This window comes from Strix uralensis, chromosome 3 (genome assembly GCF_047716275.1).
Source record: "Strix uralensis isolate ZFMK-TIS-50842 chromosome 3, bStrUra1, whole genome shotgun sequence".
In the NCBI taxonomy this organism is placed as follows: domain Eukaryota; kingdom Metazoa; phylum Chordata; class Aves; order Strigiformes; family Strigidae; genus Strix; species Strix uralensis.
In genome coordinates this window covers 69,892,348-69,909,082 of record NC_133974.1, presented here as the reverse complement: position 1 = coordinate 69,909,082, position 16,735 = coordinate 69,892,348, and the positions used below count along the sequence as shown (strand labels likewise).

The 16,735-nt window shown below is 38.8% G+C and overlaps 1 protein-coding gene across 8 annotated transcripts in view; it reads left to right on the top strand.

The window, feature by feature from the left end:
- The window catches only part of ARID1B (AT-rich interaction domain 1B), a 334,357-nt gene that overhangs the window by 72,818 nt on the left and 244,804 nt on the right, over nt 1-16,735 (top strand). For all 8 annotated transcript variants that reach the window (XM_074862776.1, XM_074862773.1, XM_074862778.1 and 5 more), the window contains exon 3: nt 9,260-9,406. In XM_074862776.1, coding sequence (XP_074718877.1) covers nt 9,260-9,406 — 147 coding nt within the window. The remainder of the gene's footprint in view (nt 1-9,259; nt 9,407-16,735) is intronic.

Genomic DNA, 16,735 nt, shown 5'->3' with positions numbered 1-16,735 from the left:
CCAGGTCCTCTTCTGCCAAGCTGCTTTCCAGCTGGGTGGCCTCCATCATATATTGGTGCCTGGGGTTGTTCCTCTCCAGGTGCAGGATAGGAATAAAGAAAGGAGAAAAGCACCTGTTAGGGAGAGAGGGTGTGCACTGTGAAGGTCTATGAACCCCAATAGTCTAGTGGAACAGAACAAGTTTGGGTGGGAAGAGGAGAAAGGTGTGGCTTGCTGAAGAGTACACAGCATCACTCCCCGTGGAAGATATTTTATATTCTTTGCTTGCTATTTTTAAGAGGTACAGTGAAGGGCTCTGAACAATCTCTCAAATGATTTAGCTCTGAAAGTCATCAACTTTAAGAATGGCAAAGGCAGTATTCGTCAAGATTGATAATCTTTGGAGGAGCACAAATGAATTAAAAAGCACGCTTCTCTCTTGAAAGAGTTTGGAAGAAAGAAGGAAAACTCAAGGGTGTGCAAGATGTTGGGGAACCAATGGTAAACAGGGTGTGTGTGCATTCTGCCTTTTCTTGCTATTGCAATTAAAGAATAATGTTTGCATTTCTTCCAGCTACCAAGATTGTGTGTCAGAAGAAATGTAGAGTGAAAGCCATTTTACAGAGGGATTTTTCAGTCTCCACTAGTTAAGTGTTGGGAGTCTCTCTGTGTATAAATGCATAAAAATGGAGGAATTACTCATGCAGTTAGATTACCTGCTATTCAGACTCAACCCATACCTCTCATTTGCGTTCCCTGCTTTAGAAGGCTTGAATGGCACTGCAAAACTTGTCTGAATAAAAAAATGTTTATCTGTATTTTTTTAACCATATTTTATTTTAACCACCATTTGAGAAATAGCAGTCAAAACTGTTACCAATTTTCTGGAGAATAAATGGCAAATACAGGGTTTGGGAACCAAAGCCTGTTGTGTAGTCCACTAATAGATGCACAAGAAGTGCCCTGTGATAAATTATTTGTTATATGATTAAAAATCAGTTTAAATACAGGCTTTTGCATTTTTCTTTAACAGCTGGCATTTCGTAGGTGAGTGTCATGCTATTAGTGCAGTGAGGGATGAGGTTTCTCACATGCCTTTTACTGAAGCACCAACCATTGGAGATGCCACAGGCATCAGGTGAAGCTCACATTGGTTGTGGCAGTTCTGATGTGCTTTTTCTTATGTTGGTTTGTAAATTGGAAATCTGTTACTTAAGCAGATTGCATGATCCCTTTTAACTGTTTTGATCACTAGAAAAAAAAAGGAAAGCAGAGTGTAAGAATAGATCTCTTATCTGACTCACCATTTAAGTGTGTGTGTGTATATATAGGCACTATGATTTCTCTCTATTTTTAATACAATATATCAAAATAGCTCTTCTGAAAAAAATTTGTTGCAAATTTTCAGTCTTTATGGTGTTGGTCTAAGGGGATGGATATAACAATATGGAAATCTCTTACTATCTCTTACTATCATATTTTTATCCCTTAATTTGCAGAAAGGACCAAATGTTGCATTAGTTCAAACTGTAATGCACTGTACAAATCAACACTATCAGGCTCTTGTGTAGGAAAGATTTCTTCCTATTGTTTCTAGACTCAGCTGTTTACCTCTCCCTTGAAACTAATTTTAGTTCATCTAAAACATGCATATTTTTTATTTTTGTTTGTTTGCTGTTTTTAGGGGAAGGTGGGAGTGGGAGGTGGTTGTGATATTGGCATAGATTTAGCATTTACGGCAGAGGTAGTTTTCATCAATTTCTGACAAGGGAATCAAAGTGTTCTTTTTTGGAAGGAGAGATATTGCTTTTCCTTATAAATGATTGACTATTTTGTGGTAGTAGTCTTTATTTATTTGGCTCTCATCATGAAGAATAGCAAACTTATTCAAAATCTCAGTACATCAAAAATATGTCAATACATAAAACATAAGTACTATTCCATACTACAGTCTATGCAAAAAACTATGTTAATAAGATGTGAAGGTTGCACAGCTAAGAAGTCAGAAAACATAAATGATAAGATTCTAGCAGCCACATTAACTGAGCCACATTTCACATCCTCTATATTTTATGAAATGCCTCTGACAACATAAATCAGAAAGAGAAGGCGCTATATATGTGCAACATGGCTCAGTTAATGTTGCTTTTGGAACCTTAACATCTATATTTTCTGACTACAGAGTTTTTTAATCATGTAATCTTGGTTTTTTACATTCTACTTTTTTATAGTTTCTCTTTTTTAAAAGAGAGGAAAATTGCCTGTACTAATAATGGGTTAGCTCATGTTGCTTTGATTTAAGCTACAGTAAAAGGCGGTATACAGAGAGCACCTCATGACAGGTACATATTTGATGCCATATACATTGCACTGACAACTGGTGTAATCATGCTGCTGTGCAGTTTTTGAGGAAAAAGGGGACTGAAGGCATGTGTTTGAAGTCCTGTCCTTTCTGTCCTGCATGTTAACAGTAGTACAGGGTATGACTGCATTGCAGACTGCAGCGTATTGTAAAGATACTTGAGCTACCTTTTTAAATGAACTAGCTTGTGTACAACAAACATCTTGTCTACAAGAGCGTGGGTCTCCCTCTGACCTAATCCACCCTTCTATAGGGCACTGCAGATTAGCCTAGCATGGCTCTTGGTGTAAGCTTCTTCCAATATCTGAGCTAGTTTGCAGATATGTGTACTGCACTGCAGTCTTCAACATAGACATACATTTAATGACTCTGCAAAATCCGCTACCTTGCAAGTTCTGGAATGGGGATTATTGTGCTGTGACATAGAAACATGCTTTTTATCCTTTTGCTTCCTTGCTCTGGGTCACAGGGTGGACCAGTATCAGGCTCGGTGTTAATATTTTAAAGGCTCTTAGTAAGATTTTAAAGTTCATACTTCAATATAAAGGCAAGCAGTCTAGGGAAGACAGTAACATAGGTGAATATTGTGACCAGTGTATTGTCGAAAGGTCAAAGCTAAGTGATAAGAAGTAATAGAATTTATAGAATGTATGAATAAAATGCCTTAGCATCAGGATTTCTGATTTACCTCTGATTAAATAGCCTTGACATTAACACCCAGCTTTTTCTTGGTTTCCTTTTTGATTTTTGATTTATTTATTTTTTGTCGTTCAATGAGAGGGACTTGTAGCCTTTGTTAAGACTGTGTGTGCACTGGGGTTGGATATGGTGATTTGAGACAGGAGACTGTGCTGCAGTAACTGTGATAGAATCTCCCACTGAATGTGTGCCAGAGGATTTCCCTATGCTGTGTAAGCATACTATATTTTTTCTTCTTTCTGTGATCTAGCTAAACGTACAGATGAAGACCTGGGTTTACATGAACTCAAAAGTTATAGATATAAATCAAATTTTTTTTATGTACATGAAAGAGGGTTAGTTTTCCCTTACAACTTTCTATTCAAAAGCATGGAGAATTGCATGGTTTTAATGTTTTGGGGAAAATACTTGTGTTTTGGCAGAGATCTGGCTTTGGAAATCTAAGACTGAAGCAGGAGATGTTTCAGAAAATCACAAGTCTTATTTGAAGTTTTGTGTGACAGCTTTTCTTACAGTTATTACTGAAGTGACCACTGTAAAGTTAAAGGAATTAGAATTAAATTTGGCTATAACATTTTGTTGACTGAAAGAATGTGCTGTTTTACTCCTGGTGTGAAGTACCAGGTGGTGGTTTTTTTTTTTCCTGGGAATCCCACTCACTATGCATTTCATATTCTAATTTCTGTGTAATTACAGTGTTATAGTTGCTAGGAAAGTGGAATGTTACTAATGATTACGTTTCTGAAGATGGTACTTGTTTCACAGTGTTCAGGTCTGTTTCACTGTTTCTAGGCAAAGTAGGCCATTGAATTGGGTGGTGTCACCCTTTTTTCTGACTGCCACCTCAGCCTCTGGAGTTCAGCTTTTCTTCTGTCTGTAAGTAGGGCTTAATGCTAATCAGGCCAGACACACCCCTTCTCCCCACCCCCCCGATTTTTATATCAACACACTGTGGTTAAGGAGTTCTGAACTGTGCTGTTGCCTGCTACTGACATTATCCAGGGTCTGCCTTATTTTTTGGGCACCAGATAGATTGCAGGGAGGAGCAATGACCGATATTGCCAGGACTCTTTCCCTGTAGTGAGCATGTCATGGTGACTGGCATGTTCAGGTGGGTCCCAAAGTGACTTGGCAGATCTTTTTGTGATAGGGGACATGTAAAGTTTCTTCCATTATTGACTGGACCTAGCCATTAGGATGGTTTCAGAAGTGCAGTAGCTGCATATTGCTGGTATTATTAGTGTACCTATGCTAACACACTAATTCTGTTACATTTTAATTTTAAAAATTATTATAATGACTGTAATTCTGTCTAATGATCCTTCTCCTTTGACATTAGTTATGGATTATGCATGCAAAAATTGCTTAAAACTTCCATTACTATCAAGGTATTACTTGGACAAAGAATGTCTGCCACAAGACCCCTTGTTCAAGCAAGAATTAAAGATTATGGACTAAGTTATAGGTTTAATTGGATTTCTCCCACTTCTTCATTCTGGCTGCCAATTTTATTCCTCTTTTATTCTCATCCTTTCTTTGTTCGTGTTCAGAGTGGTTTAATCACTGATGGTCAGTCATACTTCTCTCAAAATAATGTTATTTGTACTGTGCAATCCAGATAGGAGGCAAAGTAATTATTACAGTTTCTGTGCTTGCCTAGAAATAAATTCAAACTTGGGTTTGTTCTCTCTTGAACCGTCTCAAGAATGTGTGCATTACCACAGGCATGCCGAAGTTTCCCAAATTCTCATCTCCTGCATTGTGTGGTCACAAAGAATGTGGGTGTGAGGGAGAAAGGGAGGGTTTACCTTGTGAAGAAAGAGGATGCTTGGGTCATTCACTCCAAGCATTGTAAGTAATTGGCTTCAGATTTGTTTTGTTCTGGGGAGATTTTAATTAAGCTTTTTTATATGCTGTTTAATAAACATTTGTCCATAAGCGGTATCTTGTGATCCCCATCAGTAAAGCAGGAGGATTAATTTGCATGCTGTTGTTTGTTATTTATTTAAATAGCCACAGAAATTATACTGAGTGTTCAGCTGAGGCAGTGGTGATGGGTCTCTGCACTGAAGAGTATAGCATCTAAAACTACATGTAATGTCAGGTTTATTGTTGCACCTTTTTGGGGGGTTTGGTTAGTTGTTGGGGTTTTTTTTAAACAGTTTGGATTGGGAGACTATGAAGGAAAATTGCAACACAAATAACTGGTACATAAGGTCAGAAGAAGAGCCCAGTACCCTTTTTTACACCAGTGTCTGCAAGCAGATTTTTAGGGAAAATATTTAAGAAATTGGAGCAGTCTCCCAGCTTCTGGCAATCAAGGTGTTATTGCCTCTTCAGGTTGCTTACATTTGTTTCTTAGTACCTTGCACACCAAATTTTCCTTGCTTTCTCACAGGACACAAATATATAGTGCAAAGAAGCGATGAGAACATAGGCATGGATGTATCAGGTCAGATCAAGGGTTCATGTAGCCCCGTATCCTGCCTCCAGTGGAGGCTTTAATTGGATGCCTAGAGAAGCGTCAGAACAAAGCAAGCATGTGATATTTCCCCCAATACTCTCTAAGCCTCCAGCTATTTTCAGTTCAGTGTCTTCCTGAGCCAGATGTGGCTCTATATATTTGGTAACCCTCAGAGGATGTATCTTTTTGTGAACTTGTCCGGTCTTTGCTTGAGCCCACATAAACTTTCAGCTTTCAAAACATCATTTGGCAAGGAGTTTCAAACATCTGCTACCTCTGTGACTAGAGAACCTATCTCTCTTGTTTTGAAGTTTGCTTCTACCAGCATTTAATGCCTCTTAATTGTTGTGCTTGACAAGATGGTTTTGTAGCTTTCTATCGTGTTCTTACTTCCTGGTGTATTTTCCATACTCAAAAGGTTGTATCTTCTTTGTATGGAAACTGTTCCATACCTTTGATCATTCTTGTTGCATTTCTCTGAACCTTTGTGTTTGACCCTTCATAGTAAGTCCAAGAAGTCTGTGTAGAGGGATTTTCCTTTGCAAAAGTTCTGTTGATGTTTCCTAATTCTGATCTTTATTCTTATCTGTCCTGGTTTATCCAGAACCTCCCAAGATTTTTCCACAGTGCACGCTAGTGCAAAAAATTTGTTAAGTTTTTCTGTGATGCCTGTGTTTTCTCTGAATCTCCTTTTATCATCACTTGGCACTTCAGACTCTCTGGCAGACCTCCTGCTCCTGATGTGTTTGAAGAAGTGATTCATTACTCATTTGATTCCCTTTCCTAGCTGTTCCTCCAGTTCTTTCTGGCCTGCCTTATATTACATCTGAAGTGCCAGAGTTTACAGTCTTTTCTGTTTTCCTCATTTGGACTTGGTGTTGGCTTATTGAAGGATGTCTTTTTGCTTCTAGAAACCTGCTGATGTCCCTTTGCTCATCTCAAGCCTTTCTGAATAGGTGGTGAATATTGGTTCTGTGCTTTCCATGTGGTTGTTGTTAAGCAGCTTTGATGCTGCCAGTCAGATTTTATTTCTTGTAGCTGTCTGTTAGAGCTTCCTTTTAATAAGCTTTCTCCTCTTTATGTAGTTACACTTTTTGAAGTTAAGCACAACAGTAGTAGATTCCTTGGTTTTCATTGTTCCTGTAGGGATGCTCAATTTAACTGTGTTATGCTCACTGATGCATAGTAGTTCAGCAGCTGTAGGATGTAGATGATTCCTGCTGCTCAGGATTGAGCCAAACGCAGTGGCTCCTCATGCAGGTTCCCTAACCAGCAGCTCCATGGAACAACCTTTGGTAATTGTCTGATACTTTGGTCTCTGCTTTGTAGTCTGCTTGCTCAGTCTACATGGGACGAGTTGCAATCTCCCTCCATACAATCTTGCACCGTGCCTTTGCTGATCTTGCTCAGTGTGCTGCTGTCAGCGTTGCTGTAGCCCGGCTATGCCTGATGGTCCCAGCACTCACTCTTCCTGATCTAACCAAGCTCCAGACCTCTGGTGCTCGGTGAGGTGGAGTTTTGTTTTGATTTGTTTCTAAACTCTATGTAGGATATAATGTTACCTCATCGTCAGCTGTCTTCCCTATGTATTTGTATCCTAGGATGGCACAAAATAGCAACCCTCTAATTGTCTCACTTCTATCAGATTTCTGATATGACTACTGCTAAGTGCTTTTGTTTGAGTCTTGATCCAGTTCTTCTATTCCCCCCCCCCCCCTTTGTGTAGAAGGCAATATATTGTTGGATTTTCTTCTTGCCACCCTATTTACTCTGCAGTCATCTGTGTGTCTGTTTTCCTTCTCTGATTCTTCTCAGCATCTTCACTTGATGACCCAGAATCTCCATGTCTTTGTCATAGCAGTGCCATGCTTCTGTTCTTATAATCCCCTCTCTTCGGTTCAAAATTTAACATTCTTGATCCTTAGGTAGCAGTGACGTGGTTCCTATGTTCAGGTGAGCTCCAGCCATCCTGTACAAGTATCTTTCTTCTAGAAGTACTCTGGTTCCTGATGAATCTGATATTTTTTTGCTTTGTCACCATCCTGTCAACTGGGCATTCAAATTCTCTTTTTCTTCTTGTTCTTTCCAGAAGCCCATATTTTGCTGTCAGGATAGCTTTCCTTTTCTTCCTAGTGTTACTGGGACCCAGATGGGCCACAACATAGGTTTTTCCTCAGCATTTCCTAGGAACCAGTCCAGGCTCTGTGACCTTTGCAGCTGATGGGCAAATCACCATGTGGTCTTCTGTCAGATCCCAGACTCCAGCTGTCTGTTTGCCTGATGATATTCCAACACACCCTTTTTAGTTTGCATTATAATGGCCTCATCAGCAGGAAGAGGGTATTTGCCAGAAAGGGTTGATTTGGCCACAGAAACTTCTAACTGCCTGTGAAATGATGGTGAAGGAAATGGAAGCTCAAGTGAAGAGAAGTGCGGAAGTGGGGTTACAGTGCTGACCTTAGGAGTTAGCAAGAAGTAGGACTACCAACTTCTGGCAGAAGTAATAGGAGCAGATCAAGTTGTGATAGTAAAACCAGCCTAAACAGGTGTTTAAATTTGACTTTATATTATTATTATTGCCTAGCAAATATTACTGTATTGTTGAATAAATGTACTAAGTTAACTTTAGATAGAACAGGTATGTGTTTACGTGTTGAGTAAACAGATTTATCGGTGTATCAGAAACTCAGTGGGAACAGTTCAGAGATCAAAGTATTTCAGATGTGCTCAGGTATCTGAGACATTTACTTAGGGCGGGGATGTGCAGGACCAGCAGGAGGCCCATTCTAGAAGGGAGAAGTCCTGTGTTGCATCTGTCACTCCTCTCAAATGGTACTAAATACCAGTGTTTGGGGAAAAGCACAGGTATCTAAAATCGTGGCAATATAGACACAATATCAGGAGTTTGTTGAACGTGTGGTCTTTCAAGTATCTCAAGAAAATGTCAGTGTTTTGTTACAAGGCTTACAGACTAAACTGATGCAGAAAATTCCTCTGACACTGTAATTGACTTGCTTTTGGTTATAGCTTAAATTCTCAGTGCATGATACATGTGCCGATTTGTGTGTTAATAGGACCTGTGACAGGTTATTTTGTGTTGCACTAGTGTTTGGTTTTTATTTTTTCTAAAAAGATATATTTTAGTAGCAGGGAGGAGACTGAGAGAGATTGAAGTCGACAAAACCAAAACCCTGCCAAACCCCACGTTTTCTGTGTAAGGCTTAAACACACAAAACACTAAAAACCTGAGGGTTGTGGGCAAAACACTTCACAAAAATTAGTACTTTATTGCTAAAACAACAACAACAACAAAAAAGCATTTCTTTTTCAATGTCTATTTTAGAGTTGTGCCTCTTTTCCACAATTCTACTTTTGGGTCAGTGCGTTAGAATGATTCCTCTGTCAATTTGCCTCGGTAGTGTGCCTATGGAGAGCAAACATTTAAAATAACTGCTTCTGTATTTTAAGGCTGGGCATTATGGGATTGTAATGTTCAGAAGCATAGCATTTTTCTTAGAAGCTCTTCCTGAAAAGAACGCTTCCTATACAGAGCACTCGGGCTTTCTCCTCCTGCTCAGGCAAGAGGATCTAAGGGCTTGCATTAACTGCTGAGTAAAAGAATAGGACTGTTGGGTCAGGTGTGTAGCTGAGGATATCACTTTTGATCAGGTTGCCACACAGATGTGTGACATAGTTTGATTTCATGTCCTCCTGCCTCAGCTCATGCATATTGCTCTGCTTGATTCTTCCAACAGATACCACCTCAGTATGGTCAGCAAGGTGTAAGTGGCTACTGCCAGCAAGGCCAGCAGCCGTACTACAACCAGCAGCCACAGCCTCAGCATCTGCCACCCCAGGCACAATATCTGTCGCAGGCCCAGCAGAGGTACCAAGCTCAGCAGGTAAGCACCGTCCTCCACTACTGACAGTCGCCCTGGAGCTGGATATGTAAAAATGATCTGTGTGAAATGAACAAAACCCACCCGACCCCTCTTTGAGAGAACAGTGTTAAAAACAAAATTAAATAAACACAGAATCAGACAACATCCTTCTGAAAAGTCTTTGGGGATATACACACAAATACATCTGCACGCACTTTCAGGCTTTATTTTATATCAGCTTTATTGAATAAAGCCAGTGTATATACCCCAGCAACTATTAATTCTACTTTTAAAAAGAAGCAAGTTTCTGGATCAGATGTCAATGGAGGCTGGAGGTTTTCCTTGCTTTTGTTTTGTTTTTGTTCTCCCCTTGCAAAAGAGACATTGTTGAGAGCTCCTGCATCTAAGGTGATCACTACTGTTTTGTTTTTCATGTTATTTCATTGATATTTCATTCAGGATAGGTGAGTTCAAGGCATTTCGGAGCTGCTTGGTCAATCGAACTTCTTAAGAAATATTTTTAGTTGATATTACAGCTATTAATTTGAATGTTGTCAGTTTGCACATCCAGTTAGTGAAACTGCATAATTCACTATCCACTAAGATCAGAAGTGATAGCATGTGGGTCTGCTTCCCAGAGCTTGAGAAACACCCAGAGTTTAGGTACTGAACAAAATGGATGTGCATAGCTGATGCAGTTGAACATGTAGGCTCAGTTCTGTCTGCAGTCTCAGCTCTGTTAATCACAGAGAGGTGATCTGGAAATGGAAGGATGAAACTAAAGCGTACTTGCCATCCTGGGAAATCTAACAAAAGTGAGTTGTTCAAGACTGAGTATTAGTGGAAGCATCAGCACTTGCTGTAAATCATTGGGGAATTCTGTCAGGCATGGTTGATTAACATTTGGGATAATGCTGGTGCAATGTAGAAATCTTTAGCTTGAAATAAAAATAGTGTGTAAAATAAACTAACAAAAGATGCCATAAGTAGCAATGATATAGGAGGCTCCCCTCCTTTGATTTTAAAATAAAGCTATGATAATTTCACTGTGTAATTACATGTTAATTTTTCTTCATCTACATTTTAAAATTCCATTGAGAATTAACTTTTTTCATTAAAATGCTGGATGGTTTATGAAATAGAATTCTTAATTGTATCTATGATACTCTTGTAAATGTCACCACTTTCCATCTTTTGGATTATATGTAACTGCGACTTTAAAGATTGCAGTTGTGTCTTTAAATTTAATTTTCTCCCTTTTTACCTTGACATTAAATGCTTGATTTCTCTATGACTTGAAAATACTGTTCATAAGCATCTTGATAAAGTCTTAGCAGATAAAGTTCTAGTAATACAGCCTATGAGATCGAAGAAACACAGGTGCTCCAATGTCTACATATCACAGTTGGTGAAATGGGTTTTTTTGCTGCCTTGGACACCTCATCATATTTTAAATATTGTCAGTTGAACGGATTGAGTATTTTAGTTTAAAAAAATACACAAAACGTGCCAACTATACAGGATTTAGGAAATAGGAAGATACTGATTATTTGATGATACATGTTCCAATTACATCATTTGCTATCATAGCCAGTAAAGTGAATGTTTGTGTAATGAAGTGAGGGGTATCATAGAAGAGGATAAAGGCAAAATGAGAGTAAAGCCTTCCATATATTACGGACTTCAGAGAACTGGGATGAAGAGAAAGGCAGGGACAGATTCACAAGTAGAAGGTATCAGCCTCCATGTAACCAAATTTCTTGAGGATTTGAGTGTACATTGAAGGAGTGTCTAAAACCAGGCTCCAAGGGTGATACAGGCATCTCAAGGTCAGTAGGCATTTTTGCCTGAATCTACAAGTTCAGGTGATACATTAGGTCCTCAGCCTTGCCAAGAAAGGTTGGACCAGATGATCCTTGAGGTCCCTTCCAACCTGGTATTCTATGATTCTGTGATTCTCACCAACACAGCCTTGTGGTTGGTAATCCTTAGTGTGAGAATCACATCTGAAATTCTTCCTAGTTTGTGAATGGCTGGTTGGTTATCCTGTTCTTCAATAGTAGTCAGCTTCTTAAGTTTTGAACTCTGATCCCAGGTTCTTAATTGTAGATGCCTTTCCTGGAGTATTTGTGTATAGATGGGACTATTTCATATAAATAATAAGTAGTCCTTAACACCTTGGGGCTTGTTCCTTTTCTTTTCCCCATCTCCACATTGGTTCCATGGCTGTTCTTCCCACTATCTCAAGAAGGGTCATCAGGTGAGCACCTCCTCTCTCATGTTTCTCTGTAAAACCTCACCACTGTATTCTTTCCCATTCTTTGGGAACTACTAATCTAGAAGACAAATTCCTAGCACAAGAAGTTGAAGTCTATACTTCTGACATTTCAACAACAATGTTCCTTCTCTGCTGATGATGCATAGTAGAGTTATTGTCAAGTGGTAACCAGTGTATAATACGAAGATTAATAGTAGGATAACAAAGTTGAGAGTGTATGTCGAATTCTGCTGCTGAGACAGAAATTTTAAAAACTGTGCTTATTTAAGCATACTCGTATCTGCTTATGTGAGACTGATTGTGGTTTGAAAATAATTTGAAAATCAGAGTTTACTTGATTAAAATTTTAGCAGGAGAAATAGGAGTAGGTATTCGTATAGTTTTAGGAGTTTTAAAGGTGGAGTTCACTGAATTTGGCATACTGGGCAGCCTTACGAAGAGAAAGCCAGAGGGAGATCTTACTGCTGTTTACAGCTACCAAATAGGAGGATGTGCTAATCTAGAAAACAAATCCCTAACGCAGGAAGTTGAACAGAGTCAAATTCATCTCAAGAGGTGCACAATGGAAGGACGAGAGGCAGTGGGGACAGACCGGGACAAGGAAAGTTGCAACTTGGTAAAAGAAACAAACCCAAAATTACTATGAGGTTTTTCAAACACAGGAAGGAGTCCAGAGACATTGGAATCTCCATCCTTGGAGATGCTCAAAATTCAACTAAACAAGGCCCCCAGACACCCTGTTGTCACTAGACTTGCTTTGAACTGGAGGTTTGTCTACATGACCTCACTCTGAAGGTCTCTTCAAACCTATGTGATTCTGTGTTGCTCTGATTTAATACCAGCTTTACATATTCTAAATAGAATTTTAAAATAAACTACAAAAAAAGTACAATACCTGTTGTACCAGTTGGTGTATCAGTGCATCCTGTTTATATAATCCTGTCAATTAGAAAGCTGAGGTAGTCATACAATCCAGGATCCTTTCTGTCTGTCATCCTTAGTTTTGCTCTTTCCAGCTTGCAAATGAATTTACTCAATGTTTTCAGTATTCTTCATTAACCATTTCCTTGTCTTTTTGATCTTGTTCCTTTTTGCACTCAATAATGGTGCAAAGTCCTTGTTTTAAATGGTCACAACTTCAAGGAATGTATAAATTCAGTTGTTTCAGGATATCGGCCTCAAGAAGAGAAGCTGGCCTCTGAAGATGTTTTTGCCTCATTCTGGCTAGCCAGAATTATGGGAAAATTTGGACTACAAGTGTTTTTCCTGGAGAGCGTGGTTGGATCGTGAAGCAAGAAAAGATCACTCTAATAATACTGAAGTAGTTCATGGTAGCCCCAGCTGTGGATCAGGACATTATTATTCTGCCCGTTCTTCAAGTACATAACAAAAAGGTGGTCTTTGTCCCAAAGAGTTTACAGGCTATTCTGTGCCTGATGGACTGGAAGCTGAACTTGCTTCTGTAGCAGGGGTGCAGCAGCGAGGTGAAGTTTCATGTTGTGTTTTAGGGTAAATAAGCTGTCTCCATGATTGCCACCTTTGTGATGTGTGATTGAACTGGTTTTACTTCATGATGGAGAAGAGTAGTCCCAGATTGGAGAAAGGGGCTTCTCAGTAATTTGTCACCTTTTCCCTGCTGTACTTCCCTTGTAGATTTATGTCAGTCTACTTGTTTTGGAGATTACCAACCTGAAAGTAGCGTTTATTCTGGATGGATGATGAACTTTTTCTTGCCACCAGTTTCCTTTTATGTAAAACCCTGTAGTGTGATGTACTGGGTATTCTGTTACGGGGAGAAAACTGATACAAAATTTCATACAGATAATGTTTTATTTTTGCTCTTTTAGACATAAAGCTTCTGCCGTCAGGTATAACTCTTAGTATTGTCCCTTGGAATTAGTACTCATCTTCATTTCTCACGTATTGTGGAAGTGTGAAGCCATTGCTGCTTTTCCTTGACTCACTTGAATTCAATGTGCAACCTTGTCAATAAAAGTAAACAGATAAAATAATTTCTGGGACTGTTCCAGTGACGTGTGACTTTCCATTCTTCTAATAAACATAGAGGGGAAAGAGGAGAATGGGATTTATTTGAATGTTTGAACTGTAAGTTGTTTAGATCTTTGTTAAATTGATTGCATCGTGGACAGAAAGGGAGTTTCTGAAGAGGTGATTTGATAGTAACGCTGGCATAGTTTACTGTAGAGCCATATCGTAAGCCAGCATCAGTCATCCCCTCTTCATATCAGGAGCTTGCTGTGTAAAAACCATTAAAGGAAGAGCTTTGTTTTAAGCAAATTTATTGCAGTAGCAGATTCATTGATCATTAAATAGTGCCAATAGATGTAGATGCCACCTTGTTTGGTTGTGGGTTTTTTTTTTAAAAAAAAACTTTTTACCTTTACTGTTCTTTAAAAGAAAAAAGAAAAAGAAAGATGTGCTACACTACTACAGTGTTGCCCTTGGCAGGGTTTTTCATCTTGAAATGGCATATAAATGAATAAATGCTTCACTTGTTTTTGCAGTTTTAAATCTTTTGCCATAAGTAGAAATGATATTTTGCTCAAGAATGTCATGTAATTGCAAACTTAAACTGTCATCATTAAACATTATTTTGTTAAGATAGTGTGATGTATATTTTGGGTTATTATGCTTTTCAACTGGCTTTTAAACAGCCATGTTTATATATTTTCTTGTTTTATGTAGCATGTGTTCATATGTATTGAGATAGGATCGTGTGCCTTTGAGGTTTATTGTTTTATTTTATGAGTCGGGGCCGTATCACTTATTGACAGATGAAATGGATCTGCGAAATAATTATGGTCTCACTCTTAGTTAAACAAAAATAGTGCTTTTATTCTACACCTGCTACTGTTAACCATGAAGTCATCCTTTATTTTGCATGTTCATGGACGCTTTCTGCTTGCAGGCTTCCAGAATAGAGTGGGGTTATGCTGATCCCTTTCCTCACACCTAGGCCTGAGGTTAAAAGGGGAAAAAAGTGTGGGAAGTCCTTGAGGTGGGGCATGCATATGCACTTTTCTGGGGCATTGGTCCTTCTGGTTAACAGTGTGTACGAAGAGGCTCTGTGTGTGTGTGTTTTTACATCATTCCCTTGTAGTTACTGTGATTTTTTTAAAATGCCTTAAAGGAATAGTCAGGTAGTTGAGGCTTAGTTTTTAGTCTGTTTTTATTTAAAAGGAGAAAATGTTTTATAAACAAGCAAACACACAAAACTCCCTCACTGTCAGGTTTTATTTAAATGTTCTAAAAGCTGACCAAAACATTGTTCTCCCCCCCAGTATAATATCTTACCTACTGATCTTGGTGAGATCTTTTAAATGCAAACTGTCACAGGACAAATAAAGGTAGACTAATCAATGTTTTTTTCCTGAGTGTGGGTCAGGGATGAATGCAGTTCAGGTCAGTAAGAATTTGTGAATTGTTTTACTAGTCCCAGGTGGAAAGGCACCCAAAGCAGGAAGGCAGTGTGCATGACAAGACAGGGGGCATCTCTGGTGCCGCCTCAGTCAGTCTCTCCAGGTAGAGGGCTGAGCACCATTTATGCTCCCACAAGGAACTGCGATTTCTCTCCATTTTCCCAAACCGGGATCAGTGAAGGTCATAAATTTCAGGTTTGTTCCAGAACTGGTGACAATGGTTTGAACTAGTCTCAGTTGCAAGCCTGAGATAGTGGTGAGAATGTTCTTGCACAGACATCTGTTTCTAGTGTTGAGTCAGTGCAAGGTGGGACAGATAAAACATTACTCGGTTTGAAACAGTCCTTGAAAATGTGAACAAAATGTGAAACTAATTAATCTGTTTTCATGTCCAAGCTGTATGACTGTCATGAAAACAGAACAAATTGTATTGTAGCAAAATGCATCAAATTATTAAAGTGATTTTGGTACAATGAGGATGAAGTCTTGTTTTTAAATTCAGTGTGAGCTGCTAACGTTCTTTTAACAGTGTAATAAGCAGCATGTTAATTAACATTGCCGAGCTGTTTTCGGGTGTAACGCTGTACAAAAATACTGTTGTTTTAAGTTAGGAATAGTTGTGTTATATGCAAATACCAAATACATTAGTAATACAGACAGTCCTCAGTGAGTTCAAATTTAAGGTCTATACCTCAATGCAATTACTCTTTTTAATAAAATCTTCACTCTGAAGTTACTAGAAACTGGCACAAAATTAGCAGTTGGCTGTACTGTAGTTTAGTCTCAAATCCTGCAGAATTTAATTTAAACTTCTTTAAGAAGTAACATATAGCTGCCCATGGCTTAAAGTTGTAATAAAAATTGTTTGTCTTTCTATCCTTTTAACTTTTGTGTCTGTAATCATCTACCACTAGATGAGTGGTTGCACTTAATATTTGTTGTGTTATGAACCACAGGAAATCTGGGAAAGAACAAGCTTGTATGTTAATCTGAAAGTTGCTGCCAGGCATATAGGAAAGCATTCTTTGTGGAAGTTGGCTATTACAGTTATATGAGAACTCATACTCAGGTTTAATGTTCAGAAGAGACTGTTGCCTGCCATCATCAGCAGTGGCTGACACCACTACTTGTTGTGTACTATAAATCCTTCATGGCTTCCATCGTCTCAGCAACAGAGGTGCCTAGTGCCTGGAGTATGTTCATACTGTCTTGAAATGCTGGGCTTAGTTTTAGCTTAGAAGCAATTATTTTCTTTCCAGGGTGAAGAGGTACAAGGGAGAAGTGATTCCTTTAAACCATTCAACTCCAAATTTATGGCACTAAGAAATTTTGCTTCTGAGGTGTGCTTGTTGGTTGGCTTTTAAAAACCGGGGCTGCTTGTATGTAGTGAGTAGACACATGTCTAAGAAAGCACCAGGGTGAAAATTCTCATAGAGATACATGTACTTCTGCCAGATTTTCCAGCCTCCTTTCTGCAGGACCTGAAATTAGAGACAAGGAAAAACAACAGTATAACTTCTTGTGAACGCATCCATTTTGGTACGCTAAACCTTTTGTTGCCAACCTACTTCAGAGAGATCAGATAGGTATCAAAAGGCAGAGTGCAATCTTGACTTTTTGCATCTCTAACAA